The sequence below is a fragment of the Trichoplusia ni genome, chromosome 13 (genome assembly GCF_003590095.1).
Source record: "Trichoplusia ni isolate ovarian cell line Hi5 chromosome 13, tn1, whole genome shotgun sequence".
NCBI classification, from domain to species: domain Eukaryota; kingdom Metazoa; phylum Arthropoda; class Insecta; order Lepidoptera; family Noctuidae; genus Trichoplusia; species Trichoplusia ni.
The window spans coordinates 8,934,127-8,951,879 of record NC_039490.1 but is presented as its reverse complement, the minus strand read 5'-3'; the positions used below and the strand labels follow the sequence as shown (position 1 = coordinate 8,951,879).

General features: G+C 38.3%; 2 protein-coding genes across 2 annotated transcripts; both read right to left on the bottom strand.

The window, feature by feature from the left end:
* Nucleotides 1–97: 97 nt before the first annotated feature.
* LOC113500350 lies at nt 98–5,870 on the bottom strand. The gene is made up of 9 exons (XM_026881109.1): nt 5,611–5,870; nt 4,949–5,089; nt 4,127–4,746; nt 3,586–3,708; nt 2,953–3,125; nt 2,342–2,438; nt 1,681–1,832; nt 967–1,153; nt 98–376 (listed from the first exon to the last, which is right to left on the bottom strand). Exons 1-9 carry the CDS (start codon nt 5,714–5,716, stop codon nt 185–187), a joined length of 1,791 nt encoding a protein of 596 aa, XP_026736910.1. The 5' UTR covers nt 5,717–5,870; the 3' UTR covers nt 98–184.
* A 530-nt stretch (nt 5,871–6,400) lies between these two features.
* LOC113500298 (aldo-keto reductase AKR2E4-like) lies at nt 6,401–10,788 on the bottom strand. Its single transcript, XM_026881023.1, has 8 exons — nt 10,444–10,788; nt 9,945–10,049; nt 9,493–9,603; nt 8,785–8,856; nt 8,340–8,456; nt 7,737–7,904; nt 7,127–7,330; nt 6,401–6,619 (listed from the first exon to the last, which is right to left on the bottom strand). The coding sequence occupies exons 1-8, from the start codon at nt 10,636–10,638 to the stop codon at nt 6,428–6,430; spliced, it is 1,164 nt and encodes a 387-aa protein (XP_026736824.1). The 5' UTR covers nt 10,639–10,788; the 3' UTR covers nt 6,401–6,427.
* Between the last annotated feature and the right edge of the window lie 6,965 nt (nt 10,789–17,753).

The following is a 17,753-nucleotide window of genomic DNA, read 5'->3' as shown; positions in this document are numbered from 1 at the left end:
GTACTTATGGCAAAAATAATTTATTTGGCAAAAATCTTCGGTGTAGCTACTACCATAAAGGAGTAGGTATATTACATCAAAATAAAACAATCAATTAAAAAAAAACTTCACTGATTTACTGAACATTACAAGAACAAAACAAAATCGTCGAATACACTTTAAGCTTACAAAATACCCCCTTCTCTTAATTTAAAATTCTGTTAATTATCCAATACCATAATATCGTGACGTACGCCTTCCATTGCTGGATGCGTATGGCCTTGTTACACCAGTTACCTGTACACACGCAGGCATGGAAGCGAGCGTACAGAGATATGCCTCTGGACAGTGGTAAGAGGGACGCCATGGGGCTGATGATGCAACCGTTGTCGACGTTCTGAAAAATGGAAATTATTTCTTATAGTATTTTGTGTGTTGTTGCCCTGTTTTTGGATATAGCGATGTTCTTGGGTAGGTATAATTGTTTTTCTAGTCCAGATTAAGTTAATCGAACGAATGTAGTTGTTTCAACGGGAGTGATTATTTCGAAAATAAACTAAGGACGGTACACTAGTTCGAACATTAAGGAAAACGTCAAAAAAGAAGTAGTGGGAGGCTATTGGCAGTTCGTGGCTAAGCTATAACGGCATAAGTGCATCGATTACAGGCTAAGCTACGCTTGCCGTGGTTAGTCCGCAGATGGGTGACCATCTTTATCATAAAGAGATCCTCCTTGTTTCGGAAGGCACGTTAAATTGTGGGTCCCTGCTGTTATTCATATATCTCTGACAGTCGTTACAGGTATTCAGAAACTAGAAAGTCTGACAACCAGTCTAACCAAGGGGTTGAGGAGGTCAGATAGGCAGTCGCTCCTTGTAAAACACTTGTAGATACTTAGCAGAATCCGGTTAGACTGGAAGCCGACCCCAACATAGTTGGGAAAGGCTAGGCCGATGATGAATAAAGCAAATAAACAAATTGTCTTACAATCAACGCCAGTTCTAGTTTCGCCATTCTCTTGCTGGCAAAGTGTTTCCCCATGAGCGGTTTGAACCGGTTCCGGCAGGTCCTCTGCGTGTAGATGCCAGAGAGGTCGGTCCAACGCACGCCGCAGCCGCCCGTGAAGCGCCCGTAGATCGCACGGGACTCTGATGGATTCTCAACGTAGTTGTGACTGAAAGATAACTATCTCATAGTTTCTATAAATGGATGATTCGGTAAATACCGTTAATTATCGTTTTTGTTAATCATTCATAATTTCCACGTAAACCATAGACATTATGGAGATGTCACTTTTAAAAGTAGCGTTTATAGAGAGTGGTAAAAATAACCTACAAATGATACCACTTTAATATTGTGAAATAGTCTACAGCTGAAATAAAAACTTTAAATTTAGTTTTATTTTCTTTAGGTATAGGTAAGTGATGAAAACCCTTGTATTTTTCACATTACAAAGTGTGTACACCGTGCCATTCCGTTTTTAACACTTGAGTTTTTTTTATTTACCACTAAGCAATTTCTTCACAAACATCCAAGTCACATGTACATACAAGATACAAGAACTCGCAGAACATGCATTCGTGGATCACACAAATTCTTGTACTACACGTTGCGAACAGTAGAATTGGCTTGGTGATCTATACCACTTAGCTATCCGTGCAGACCCCTGGTATATTCAAGGCTGTATCTTCAAATACTCACACATCTAAGAATCGGCAGTACTTCCTGTAGGTAGCGATCTGTCCCCGAGCGCGAGGATCGACAGGCATCAGCGGGAGAAAGTCCCCCGCGAAGGCATCCGCGCAGAACGCGTTGTGGGGGATCTCACCCTCATCGAGACCGCACACGAAACACTGGACACGGAGACAGGAGACTTTAAATCCAACGTTAAGGCTCTCGAAAGACGGACGACATATCAACTGCAATCCAACTGCAAATTGCATTTCAAGTGTAGGCCGAACGCAGTTGACTTTGTACGCCAACTGCCATTGAACTGCAAACGGACTGCACGTTTGGTTTGCAGTTACATTTCTGAAGACCATATTGCAATCGTATCAACTGCATTCAAACCTCAATCTGCAGTTGGATTTCAATTAAAATGCGATCCGTCTGTCTGGAGCCTAAGTTTCGTCGCTTTATAATAGCCTACAAAATATAACTTTTCACACTTTACTGCAACACACTTCACCCTGGGTGTTGCTTCCTAAGCGCTCAGCTAAGCTTTGAAAAAGAAATGAGCAATAACGATGGCAATCGAACCCACCACCTCCAGTACAGCAGTCAAGGCGACTCATCAGCAGACCAGGCAGCAACTGTAGTACTATCTCTATTCTGTGCTACAACATGAATGATAACACGTCACCTTGGACACCACTGATGAGTTTGAAAAGTCGTAAAACGGCGGAGTGGTGGTCGTGGTGGACACGGTCGAGGGGGTCGGACACGTCGGGACTCCGTGCCTGTGGAACAGACATGTTTATATAAAAAAAGTACTCCTGCAGTAAGGAATTTAATCCCCGTGTCGCGGGAGGTTTCACAAACATTCAAGTCACATGCATAAAAACACCCAGGACAAGCTTTCGTGGATCAAATGCTTGTCCAGGGATCGAACCCGCGCACACTGTGGGTGTGTTTAGCGACTATAACTAACAGAGAGGCCAGACCTCTTCAACCATTTCCCCTTCCCAAGACCGAAAAACTTCACAAGGATTTCCAAAGGTACCAAAAAAAAGGGCGCGTGTAATTATTGACTTCACGCGCGTGAGCAGTTCTTTGGCATCCTTAAAAAAGAATAATTAATTACAATGAAATAAAATAAAAGGACTGGAAAGGTTGGATATGATAGTCAATAAAGACAGTTGAAAAATTAAATAAAAGACAGTAGCAAGTAACTTGCGTGACTCTAATCAGTTTTTCAAAACGCACCTAAAGAAGTATTTAATAACTTCGAAAAGTTAGGCAGTACATACTCACTCCATGAGCGTCAGATTGAACCTCTCAGTGAGATTGAACTCGTAGTCATAAGTGAGGTTCGCTATAATGGCTATGATGGCGTTGATGTCCATCATGGGAGACCTGGTGGTCGTCGGCCTGGGGGTCGTGGTCATAGTTGTTGTAACCCGACGCGTTGTCGTCACACTAGGAGTCTAGAAAATATAAGGTCATTATTTTTTAGACTTATTTAAAAATATAATATGAGTAGAAATAAAGAGGTGTTATTATAGATATGTTTTGCCATATTAATTGATCGTAGAAGGTTGAAAATTAAGGGTTGTATGTATTATCATAAAAAAAATTAAAATAAAAATGCCCTAGGAGAAAAAATAAAGGAAGTCGTACCGAATATGCATACCCAATTTCATGAGAATCTGTCGAGCCGTTTCGTTCAATTTCTTTAACCATGACACGAGAATTTTATATAATAAATGGAACAAAGGAATTTAATTCTTGTATCGATTTTTTATCAATGATTTGCAAGAATCCGGCCACACGATGCACACAGTGGGTTAGGCGTGGTGACCTAAACCACTCGGCTATCCGTGCAGTCAGGTGGCCCATTGCTTAGTTATCACTTTATAACCGTTCATACATGTTTGGTGCACTCACGGGTGAGTCCCTGAGATGTGGTTTCTGATCACTCTTAGTAAGCTCCAGCTCATAGCCATCCTGGATGTCGGCGTCAGTTGTGGTGGAGGAATCGTGGTCTTCCTCATCTGTTGTTGAACTTATCTGTGGAAAAAAAAGGTTAGAAATAAAGCAAGCAATATTCACGATGGGACCATGGGACTATTATGTAAGTTACAAAACGAAATATCTTGTTATGTCTGCATCACCCTATGTTTGACTGGTAGAGAATGTTGACTACCTCGCCCGCCTCCGCGTCAGTTCATGATAAAGGACTCCGGTTATATGGGTCATATAACCTGATAAAAAAGCATGAGTAAACCGTTGCATTACTTAATAAAGTGTCTACAAGAAAAAATAAACTGACTATCACGTTTTGATCAGCAAACGAAGGTTTTCTAATTCCCTAACACAATTTTATTATTAAAAGAGCTTTCTCATTGTTACCAATTAAAAAGACCATAACTAACCAGGACCTTAAATTCAAAACACTTTCATACTATTTACTTGGACCTCCACTCACCGCATATAATACCGAATCAGAGTTTCCAACTTCTACCGTCACCATCGGCCCTAAATACGATGACATGGTTTTTGGGTTCCGCTTGTACCCAGTGGTTTCAGGGCTCCAGTGAGCTGCAGTCTGTTGTGGCGTCCACTGGGGGGAAGTGTCCGGGCGCCATTGAGCGGCTGTGCCTTTAGGGGTCCAGTGGGTCGCTGTATCATCAGGCTCCCAATGGACTGCGGTCCCATCAGAGGTATACTGACTTCCAGTACCATCAGAATCATACTGGGTCATGGTATCATCAGAGGTATACTGGGTAATGGTAGGTTCAGGGCTTCTTAGACCAGCGGTCACTTTAGGACTCCACCGAACAGCTGTCAATGCTGGCTCAACATCGCCTTTCGTCACATCATCCCACTTTTTATCAATAACTTTAGTCCAAGGATGGGTGGGATTGGTTTTTATATTCTGCATAAAATGTAAATTTCTGGAAGGAACCCTTTCCTGGTTGGTACCAGTTTTGTTTAATTCGTTGAATTCCACGTAGTCGTAAGCGTTGGTGTAAGGGTTCCTCATTTTGTGAGCGGGTGATGTTAGCGTGTCTATCTTGGTGCCGTATAGAATATCTTGGAGAAAACCTGAGGAACAAGAAAATATTTATTTATTTATTTTCCTAGTGATTTTTGAAGGAGACGGTGTTTCATGAAAATTCTATAGGATTTTTCTTAGCTTATACACGGTGTCCGAAAAAAGTCAAATCAAATCGTTTATTCGTGATATGAAGGTTAAATACAGGTGTTCATTAGTTTATTAAATTTTTTACAAAGTTTAATAAAGTACCTTTGACGTCATGTATCTCGTCAGGGTTGAGGGTCCGGATGGTTTCATATCCGCCGTAGCGCCGGTTCCGGGAGTACGATTCCGTTTCGCTGGCCACGTCATCGGTCTCCTCCAGCACTGTCATGGTCGTTGTCTCTTGGTCTGGCGAACAGAACAGTAACTCATCGGGAATCGGTGTGTTATCACCAGCTAAGCCTTTTTTTAAAGTCATAATCGTAGGCTTGTTGCAACCATGTAGGGGTTGGTTTCCGGTCCAACCGAATGTAGCTAAGTAGCAAGGTTTTAGAAGAAGTGAGATAATTTTGATCGGTAAGTTATAAGTAATCTAAAAGGCATGTGTTTAAAAGATGTTTTTTGTTTAATCTTGCTGAAATTCTATTTCATTTGTCTTTACTAAAGTTTAAAATCATAGTTAATCATTAGGCATAGTTCGTGCAACTGGTAATTATAGGTACCAATAGCAATGTCCATATTATTGGAATATAAAAGAAAAGCTTTTTCATAGTATCAACTATTTCTATTTTGTTTCTATTAGTTAAAATTGCGTAGTCACAACCATCAGACACAACGACACACTCCCGAACTCAACTTGGATAGAGATTAGACCCGAAGTCGTCTGAACAGTTTCAAAGCCATCAGAACCAGAAAAAAAGCCCACCAACCATACTCCGAGTCGTAGAAGTCGGTGTCCGACTCCTCGTACTGGTCCCCAGGATACTGCGCCCAGGACCCTGGCACCAGCAGCACCAACACCACCCCAGCCCACATGGAGAAAAGGGGGCTCACACATTAATTTATAACATCATAGCCTATATTTCATTGAATAATTTTGAGGTTACCCGGGAAGGTTGCAAAAGGTTTGGAAACTGACAATTTTGACAGGTTTTAGAAACCAAGGTGTTGTCGAAGACGAAAAGAGGTTTTTGCGTAGAGTTTATAACGGCTTTCAGCATACGTGTTTTGATTGTGTTAAGGACGTATTTGCGAATTTTTATAATTACTTTCGTCAGGCATATGTATGGTTATTTCAGAACAGCTGTTTACTCACTTGTATTTATCAGAATATCTTAACTATTTCAGCTCATAATCGTACGGTTCTGTCCAGAACTAGGCCGACAATTCCGCCAAACACTTAAGCCTGGGCAAATATTTTTAAATATTATGAATGTGACTTACGTTTTTTATAACTAGACTTTAGAATTTAGGTATCTTTAGACTTTAGCTCCCAATGTACTGCTATAGTTATAAAGCTATTTTTTGATTAGGAAGAGCCAGAAGAGTTATTTTCATATAACGGAGTTCTTTTTCCATCTGGTCTGGCACAGTTTTATGTCTGTAAGAAACATTCAAGTACATTTCAAATAATTTACTTTTAATTACAAAGAAGTCAGTGAAAACAAATGCAACGCCTAAACAACCACTAGTATTTTTCAGAAAAATAAAACCAACGAAGACGAGTTACAAGAATGTATTTAAAGTTTATTTCTTATGTTCAAAGGGGTAGTCCGGCGCGTCCTTCCACATGTCGACAGTGATGACCCTGTAGCCGTTGTTGTACGCCTTCATGACGTTCCTCTCAGCCTGAGTCAACTGGAAGTCGAATACTTCGATATTCTGCTCAATACGTTTCTTCGTCACCGACTTAGGTATGGGGATCACACCCAGTTCCATCTGAAAACAAAGATTTTTTTATCTATTTACTGATCCAAATACACAACAATATCAAATAAAATCGTTATCTTTCTATTTTGCTTGCTGAACTACTGTCTACTGTGTTGGGGAATTTAGCTTTTTAATCTCATTTTATCAGCGCCACCTAGTGTCGAGTAGGCATAGTAAAAATATGTTTTTATTTATTCATTAAACTGCTTAAATTATAATACCGTTTATTTTTACATAAAACCCCACGAAACTATTTGCACAAATATGTACAATCTATTTTGTACATTTTTATTAAGTAAGAATATATTCCTTATTTGTCAGACAACTTAATCCAATAGACGCGTCACATTTTGAGCACCGGTTTCGGTCACTGTCGGTACTGCCAGTATCTTTGTGGTAAGTATTTTGGATTCGGTCTTATAACTAAACGCCAAAAATGCAGCGTTCTATCGCACTTTTTCAACTTACATACAAATACAATTGGTCATAACGGAGCAGTGTTTGAGAGGTACTTACGATATATCTGAGTGCGACTTGAGCGACAGTCTTGTGGTACTTGTCAGCGATCCTCAGGAGCGCCTGTTCATCAGTGCGGGGAGGGGGGGCGTCCTTCTTCGCCTTGTTGTGGAACAGGGAGCCGAAGGGCGTGTACCCGATGACGGCGATGTCGTTGGTCTTGCAGTATGCTATCAGCTCTGGTTGTTGGAGGTTGAGGTTTACCTGGGAACAAGTCATCAAAGTGACATCGTTAGCAAATTGCAGTCTCGCACTGGACAGAGATTTTATTTTTTTGTAGCTACAAATTAGTAAAGATGTGTATAATTTTCAAACTTTGTGGCAGTAACATAGACAGTCGCTCCTTGTAAATTACCTCCACATAGCTTGAGGAAAGGCATGGATAGTAGAATGGTATGGGTCACCAAGCCAAGCCCTTTAATCGCGACGAATCGCGGGTTAGATCCCTGCGTCGCACAAGCATTTGTGTGATCTACGAATGCTTGTTCTGAGTCTGGGTGTCTTTGCGCATGTGACTTGAATGTTTGTGAAAACCCCGCGACACAAGGAACAAATTCCTGGAGCCGTCCAATTCCGGGAGCCGTTTTATTACAAAAAAACAGTGACATACCTCGACTTGTATAGCAGCAGGCTTAACGGGACTCATGGCGAGGAGTCGCTTCATCTGCGTCAGGTTGAAGTTGGAGACGCCGATGGACTTGACGAGGCCGCGGCCGCGCGCGTCGATCATACCCTTCCAAGTGTCCAGGAAGTCCGCCTCGTAATACGTGCCGTTGCTCTGTGGGGTAAATTAAAAGGATGAGGATAACTTTGTTATTATTGTAATAACTCTAGTGGGATAATAATGAATCCCATTATTATTCATTTAATAACAGTATACTAATACTTAGTTATCGGGATAGCCCAACTATTTTCGGTCCGAACCAGAGTCAAGAGCTCGCTTTGAAATAAATAATATCGAAAAAACCTAACATGGTATCAGTAAATGTTAATACATTAGTGGAAAGGATCATAAGATTGCGATTAGCATTATTTAAAAAATAGAATCGATTGGAGGTATTTTGCGGAGGTCGTGAAAACGCCTCTGCTTGACCCCAGGCAATACAAAACGGAGCAGCAATTTCATTATAACACACCACTCCATCTCCCCAAGGCAAATCAATGTCCATATTCCACTGGGTAGCCAAAAACAAGCATTCAGCACACAACTTACATATTGTGAGATTGGGAAGTGTATGAGGAACAGGTCGAGGTAGTCCAGGCCGAGCTTGGCGAGCGTCTCCTGCAGCGCCGGCAGCACGTCCTCCCGCCGGTGGCGGTCGTTCCACAGCTGGGAGAGACAAGTAGGTAATTAGGTATGGTAAGATTTTAATTTTTGTGTCGCATCCGATTAATTCAGCTTTCACTGTGCAGATAGCTTAGTGGTTGTGGTCAAAACGCCAAACCACCTGAGTGCGATGTGTCGCGGTTCCAATCTCCGCGAAAGAAAAACATGTCATTTGTGTAATCCACGAATGCTTAGGGCGCCTGCTCTGGATGTCTTTGTGACTTGAAATACTTGAATGTTTGTCAACCCCCGCGATACAAGAATTACATTAGTGCGAGAGTCTTTTTCAATGTGTTAAGTTTTAAAATATAATGATTTTATTGTAACTCACCTTACTCGTAATAAACAAATCCTCTCTCTGTACAACGAACTCCGCTATCTTATTCTGGATTGCAGCCCCCACCTGCTCAAAAATATTAAACAGAAATATAATGACAGATACAGAAATACTACTCAACTGTGATATGTATTTAAATATCTATCATACTTAATGAGTTGAATCAAGAGATTGAAAATAACTACCTTTTTCGAATAATCTTTATACAAATTGAAAACAATTCTGGGAAGTGGGAGGACCGCGTCTAAGCTGGTTTATAAAGTGAACAAAATTTGTTTGATAGGGAAAGTTTTAATGCTTTCCTAACAAAGCTCTTTATTGCCATGCCAAGTCTGCAAAGTAGAATACAAAGATAATTTTTTTTTTTTTTTGTAATACAATCTGTTGTTCTGATGCTGTTGCGGATAAAATTAACCTATGTGTTTATCCAAAATGTCAACTATCTAAAGACGAATTTCATTGAAATCGATCTAAGGTTTAATACGTTACAAACACACGAACAAACTCACATGCTTTCTCGTTTATATTACCCAGTTGCCAGCTACCTCTATACCGAATTTCATTGAAATTCGTCCAATCGTTTGAGCATGAAAAGGTTACAATCTCAAACACATATAAACACCCTCTTTCGAGCCTGTACTTTTCTCATTCATTATGTTTTATTAATTATTATGTATCACAAAATTATGTTAGTGCACCGACCTGTTCCTCGGTATTGTAAACAGCGGCAGTGTCGATGTGTCGGTAGCCGGCGTCGATGGCCATCTCTACTGCCCTCTGCACGGAGTTATCCTTCACAGGCATTAGTTCACCCTGAACACACAATGGACACGGTATATTATAGCAAAAATATTAAACTAAAGGACCTAAAATCTAACATTTGACTCTAAAAGAAGATAGGTACTTGAGAGGCATAAATAAAAATAATTTCACGACCAATCTCAATAAAACAAGTTGGCTACTAATTTACATATTAACAAAAGAAACAGTTTTCCACCTACATTTTAGAACGCTAATTTAACGAATTAATCTCCGTTTGGTAAGGTACTCAAAAAGGAACATAATCTGGAGGGTACGTTTAAAGCGCCAAGCGGCAGATATTAAAACTAACATAGCGAGACTACTTGACAAGAGATGGCGCTGTTACAACTTACTGTTTTCTTGTCGACGCCAAGCCAGGTTCCCAATCCAAAGCTGGGTATGTAGTTGCCATCGTTCATTTTTATAAGAGGCGCTACCCCCGGCCTGGTCTCGCCCTCCTGTTGCCAAAAGAAGAAGCTTAAAAATCGAAATCAGATTTTGTGTTTCCTAAACTAGAAATGAACTGTGTCTAGATATACGCCCGACCAACTACAGTTCCGTTTCAATCAAATTGAGATCGATTTGGTAACTTAGAACCCGATACTAGCGACAATTCCTGCAGTGGCAGAACTCGGAACTAAGATCAATCGACAGCTTCTGAAAATACTGGATCGATAGCAAAACTAAACCAAAAAATTATACTACACATGATAACATCGTTTTACAACCAGTTGTCGAAACGTGACAGCGCACTACACAGCATATATCAGCATTTCTTTTCCACACCTCCTTAAATTTTACTCCAACAATGACTCGACTACTTCACAAACTAAAAGTAAGCTTAAAAGTCACCTGACAGTGACATTCCTGCGCGACCTTCTTCTTCTTCATCCGAGAGTAACTCCTTACCCTCTCCTCAATTTCAGGAGTAACGATCACCGTCTGCCTCAAGTCCTCCTCCCAATCGGGGTTGGGTCTTAAAACTCTCCCCGTCTCATTGAAATCCTTTATAAATTGCTCTAAAGTTCTTCTTGACATGTTTGGCATAGTAATTGTGTTTTTGTAATTTGAGTGAGATTTTTTGAGGTTATAATTAAAGAGTATTTATCATTTTCGTTGGTTCTCGGTTTAGGTATTTTTGTTTTGATTTCTAGTGATGTTTTCTTGTATGCCTAAAGAGTTAATTCAAATCTGTTATTGGTGAGTATAATGTAATGTAAGTAAGTGTCCTAATCTATTTTGCATTTAGGCAAATAAATTATTGTATGCTGTAAGCAAAAACTATCGAATAAAAATAAAGAGACGGATGGTGTGAAGCAATGTATGTAGGTTAAACATAATAATCTTAAATTAGCTTAACTATTATAGTAACTTATGACCTAAAATAAACTAACTAACTATTTACAACACTAAAATATAGTTCATTATTGCTACTCTCCAATAGATGGCAGTGTGTTCACAAACATAATTTCGCACAAACTTACAAAATTTATCACTGCTTATTTATATATTGAATCGCTTTTTAATATCTAATATAGCTGATGTTTAGACAGAAAAACTAAGAAATTAACTAACTGTCTATTGATTAATTTCTAAAACCATACCTATTTATTGTTTTGTGTACATGTTAACGTCTTGGTTTATTTATCTATAGCTGGCATAGCTGCTATGAGCAGGAACATATATCTATTAAATTGAATTAATAACTTATATCTATTACGATGGCTAGATGCAATGTTATGTTTAGAAGAAGTTGTCAAAATCTACTGTCACATTTTTAAAAGGTTTTATGCAAAAAGTATATTAAAGTTAAAAAGTAGGTAGGTATATACAGGGTGACGCTGGTGATATAAAGATTACATTGCATGGAAAATGCCTTTTTTGTGTACTAGGTTCTAAGTCTTGACTGGCGTGTTGGTCTAGTGATTTGTTATTTTTTTCTCCCTCCCTCGGGCACGGAAGTGTCAGACTCTTACTAACTAAACCTGAACCGCCGTGCTGCGTCATCCGCGTTTTTGTGTCGGTGTCTGGCAAAGCGTTGCAATCCTTCATATACCGAGCGCGGGGAGTGGTTTGGCCGTGCCATACAAGAGGTCGTGAGTTCGATTCCCACCCAGGACGGATGGTACTGTAATTAGAGTGATCATTTGTTTTGTGTCTAGATCAAATTACAAGCTTTACTCCGTTTAAAACTAGATGACTTTTGTGCGCAATTTGTAGACTGATATTGGCTCGTTCATGTTTTGCAAAACTACGTGTTTAACTCACATCAGTAGATACCTAAATATATTATACAAACCATGTTTACAAACGAATTTGGAAGTCATAATATACTTTGTTACGATAAACAGAAGGTGTATCGTATTTGTAATTATATTGAATGTTAAAAGGTTATCGCACTTACTTAGGTGTTAATATAGACAAGATTACAACTGACTACTCTATGTTAATAACTGTCTAAATTATATTTGTACTACTGCCGTTGTACATCCCGTAGATCGGCCATCTCTTTTCATGGGCTATTTGAAAATATAATAATTGGTAGCATTTCCAGAAAAAAACATTTTTTTTTCACATCGAGCTTAATATTGGTGCGAGAGAATCAAACTTTGAACCCGGGTAATGAAACTTATGGTATAGAAAAAACGGGGCAAGTGCGAGTCAGACTCGCGACATTCCGTATAAATAGGCTGACATAACAACACATCGGTAGGATGTCAGATAAATTTTAAGGATTAGACCAAACATTTATTTATCATTCAAAAAAATAATGACTGTAACATACTTTGCTTAACCTGGATATTTATTTTTAGTATTTGTCGATATTGCAGCAACATAAATACTTCATCACAAATGACTGGCCTGTTGGTCTAGTGGCTAGTGACCCTGACTGCTATATCAGAGGTCGTGGGTTCGATTCCCACCCAGAACAAATGTTTGTGTGATGAGCACGATCATTTGTTCTGTGTCTGGGTGTAATTTGTCTATATTATGTATGTATTTAGAAATATATAAGTAAGTTTATCAGTTGTCTGGTTACCATAACACAAGCTCTGCTTAGCTTGGGATCAGATAACCGTGTGTGAGTTGTCCCAAGATTTATATTATTTATATTATATCACAATACAGGAGATACAGAATGGTGATAAACGACAGACGTCCAAACAGATGGTCGAATGGCCCAACTGACGGACAACGGAACCGTAGTAGGTAATAGCGTACGTTGTACATCTTTGGGCACAGAACGCTATAAAAGAACTTGAAAAAAAAAACAAAATAGCAAAAATAAAAACAAATAATTTATAAACTGGTTTCATTTTAACCCTAATGTTCGCATCCATCTTAAAAACTTAATTATACTTAGGCACACTATACCTATCTGGATGCTTGAGACGTCTAGACACAAGTAAACAATAGAAATATAAAAAAGAGGATTTAATTCAACACACAGACTTTTTTACATACATCTTAAACCCGTTGGGTACCTGCTAGATAATAATATATTACGTTATATTTTAAAACCGATTTCAACACAGGACGAGGTTTTCAATAGGCAATTGGTATATTACTAATATGCCAAACTTTGTATGTACCTGGATGAATGGCTGTTTTGTTCCTCTTTCATGTAAAAACTACTGAACGGATTTAGATGAACTTGGTACACAGATAGTTTATAACCAGGATTAACGCATAGACTAATTAATTCCAGATTTTATGTTCCCAAGGGATCATTTTCGATTTGAAGCTGGCGGCCCCGCGGGCAACAGCTAGTTTTAAAATAAAATAATCGTTATTTTATAATAAGTACTAGCTATGCACCGCGGTGTTATACGTAAAAAATATAAATTAACTGTCATCTGTCATCACAGATAGCGTGTCTGTACCGATAGCCGAGTGGCATAGGGAAGCGCAACGTGTCGAGGGTTCGGTCCCCGGGTAGGACAAGCATTTGTGTGAACAGGAATACTTATTCCTGGGTGTCTCGTGCTTGTTACTTGAATGTTCTTGAAACAATATTTAATTTGATGTTTTTTTCTATGCCTTAGTAGGTACACAACATAAAGAACTGACAAAAACACATACCGACAAACTTTTACCTTTTAAAAAGTACTAAAACTATTTCATACATCTATCCTCGTGAATGTGATTTGAATGACGACACAAGAATTGAAATAATTAAGTGATCGCATCTTTAATATAAAACTAACAATAGGACAAATAAACAGAGGCTATGTGTTATTATAAATATGTTAATTAAACTATTGTCCTTTGCTCACTGCACGGAAGATTGCGCTAAGGTTGCATTAGATAAAGCGAAAGGATAATTACTTTAATAAGGGGAACTTAATTGGATTGTTGATTGAAAAGCTATTAAAGTGGTTAAGTTATTATTTTTCATATTTAATTGTAATAAAACCGGTCAAGTAAACTAAAGACTAATTATTTAAAATCATGGTCACCCATCTTGTACCGACCGCTGCTTAACTTCAATTTTTGTTTTAAATATGTATATGTCAACAATAATCAAAAATTTTTCCCAAATAATAAAACAAATTAATTCAGAAAATAAATTAAAAATGACTTAGTTACACCTACATCCATTAAATAAAGGGTATTATTTAAACCACACACACACTATCTTTCTAACAAAATCAAACCGAATCAAAATCGGTCAGTCCGTTTGGGAACTACGATAGGTATCACATAGAGAAACACAAAATTGAACCTATAATGCGACTCATAGAAAGGGGAGTGATTAGCCTAGCAGTGAGAAAGCTTCCTGTCAGAGAAGGGCAAAGGTCTCTGGTCTGACATTTAAATTAATGATGAGGCATAGGATAGCCGAGTGGTTGAGGTCACCACGCCAAAGCCACTGTGTGCGACGTGTCGCGGGCAAAATCCCCGCGTAGGACAAGCGTCTGGGTGTCTGTGTGCATGTGATTTGTATGTTTGTAAAACCCCGCGACAGAAGGATTAAATCCCTTAAGGCAGGAGTCGTTTTTTGAAACAAATACAGTGTTTAGTGTTACACAAGACAATTAATTAAAACAAAAAAATAATAAGGATCTTACAGCGATGGCACCCCCCACCACGGTCAACAGCATTAACACAAACATTATCACGTGTATGCGCGTGCGCAGACAGATACAAACTAAATGTTTATTCTCAAATCACTATAAAACAACCAAGATATTTCATTGAATTGATGCCATGTATTATAAAATATTGCAGAAGCGACAGAATGTTGAGGTTTTCTACCTACGAGTATTTTACTAAAGTTTTACCCAAAGGCGCTTTAGTTTTTAGAGGTGTTTGAGGTAAATTTGCTTATGAGCATGTTATAAAAACTGTACTGTAATTATAACAAGAACATACAAATGACTTCAAATATAAACTACTGAATCAAACTTGGGATGGGAACAAATGACAGCTATTTCAAATGCAAGAATAAAGAGTTAACAAAATCGGTTCATTCAATCCGTAGTTTTGAGGTACCAACCATAAATAAAATCCAAGCGAATTAAGAACCTCCTCGTTTTTAAAAGTCAGTTCAAAATGCGTAGGGTTACCTTCAAAGCTGTTTGTATGGTGTACTACTACGTCACGCCATACACACCATATTATATTACTTTATAGACTCTTCTTTTTAAAGATGAGACGACGATGAGATGACTACTTATGGGTTGAGCGGAAAGGATTGTCCGAGTTTTACTGACTAAAACCCACCCATGTTCTTTCTTTTACCCTTCGACCTTCTGGTCGCGATTCAGGATCACGCTTTCTGGTTTTAAATCAATCTGAAATACTTTACAAGTCTTTGTCTATCTAAATTTGATTCTTAACTTTAGTAAATTGTAGAAATGAAAGGAGAATCTCTTTTTTGCTACATAATCTTCGACAAGTTACACAAAAGCTTATTCTAAACCAGTATTTTAAATTCGACCGGCAAAAATTGCATCTTTTTCCTCTTTACTCTAAACAGTTTGTTACCGAACTTGGATCTGGTTTTTTCTCGTTTCTCAGAACGACCTATTGGCTTTTCTGTCAGTCCTAAAGTCTGTGTGCCAAGAAGTACTCAAAGGATATTCAAGGGCCTCGAGTCCTGTATGAAGGATTGCAACGCATTGCCATACACCGACACAACAACGCGGATGACGTAGCACGGCGGCTCAGGTTTAGTCAGTAAGAGTCTGACACTACCCATTTCCTCCCCCGAGGGAGTGGGTGTCCATGAGGATTCCCCGCCTTAACAAAAAAAAAGTGACGCGAGTCCGAACCGTAAGCTCTTGGCTAGAATTTAATAGAATATCTATGTAAATATTTGTGAGAATATTGTTACAATCGGAAGAATCTAGAATATTCTGCTGTTTCCAGCGTTCAAATATTTTATAGTTTAACGAAAATTATTATATTGCAAAGAGCATTTTACTTACAATACAAAAATAATCATTAAGAGTTTACTGAACATATTAGAAGTCTAGTTTTATTGCTTTTTTTCAGTATGTTAATCAATAGATCTTATATATCTTATACTAGGTTATACTTAATTTAATTTGGACCTTTTTGTGCCATTACTAAAGAGACGTAATACTTTTAAAACTCGATCGAACCGCCTTATACTTATATAAAATTAAGCATCTGAAGTCAATAAACTTATTTATACATAGAGATGGTTTTTAGGGATCCGTGCTAAAATGTTAAAGAACCCTATTACTAAAACTACAATTTGTCCTTCTGTCCGTCTGTGTCTTATGACCCGCGATAGATAGATAGCTGATATATTGCAAACATTGTTTCTCCTCCATAAATTCCAAATGGAGATGAAGCAACCGTTTAAAGACTTGAATGCTGAACATATTTTTTCTTTAACCTATGGACCCCTGACATTCGCGAGTCCGACAATCACTTTATAGGTTTTTTTTATAATAATTGATTCGAACTCGGCTGATGTTTTTAATAGTTAGGTATAGCATTTATCAGTTTCTGAGCGGTTCTTAATCAAGTTATTGTTTGCCTATCATTTGGCTAGATGGACGTTTTGTGACGATGTGAATATAGCTGTGTAGAGCTACGATATAGCGAAGTATCTATGTACTGTTTGCAGAACTAAAAATCTAAATTATCGCCCACCCTTCACTGTTAACTACCGCTTCTCCTAAGTGTTTTACCTGAGTTTCCACTAGCGATTTTGTAAAGACTTTAGAATAACCTTTTAGGCATTCAAATAATGGCTGATTTTAACAAAATGGGAGTGCGAGTCTTGCTAAAATAAAACAAATACCAACTATCTATACGTCAGTGAGGTACAGCCTTACCGATGACTTATACGGCCCCACAGACAACAGACTCTTTGCAATAAGATTCCCTTTTTACCCTTTGAATATAAAACCCTATAAATATATCCAAATACTATTATTTATGTAGCCCTCTGTTGGGCAAAAACCTCCCTCAAATCTTTTCACGACACTACTCACGTATTTATGGGGGGTGCCTGACTAGTTTCGGACCCAACCGGAGTCCTTAATCATGTTCTGACGCGGCGGAGGTCGCAAGTCGAACTGGTCACCCCCGATAAATACGCGTGAGAAAACCAATACATCATTTAATAATGATTAATAAGTCCTTTAACAACACATTTACTTACCTTAGACACTAAGAGTGACTAGACTACTTGCTTTAGTTAGACACACATCAACACAATATATAATTCATAGTAATTAATAAACTGCCTAGGAATGATTGTATTGTATAAACTCTCCATAGTGGATTAGACAATTACAACAATTACATCAGTTAAGACGTAAAGTTAGTATCGTCGAATAGTTTACAAACATTAAACAAATCTATTGTGTATTGCATCTGTTTCGCAATCCCTACTCAAAATATAATTATTGGAACCTATTATTATCTAAACATGTTTGGTAATAACGTTGATCCAATTTATGTAATAATTATAATTATCGTTTATGAAGTTTTGTCGGCGAATTGGTAAGCTTTTTTCTTGTTGTATGGTTGATGTACGACCTGGTTGTCCAACCCAAAGCAGAAGAAGTAATTTTAAAATTTAAAAGGGTATAAAGGGGTTGTCCTCTTCTCCTCCATCCGATCTGGCCAAAAGGAAACGAAATAACAAAGTTCATAAGCACCTTCGATCTCCAAAA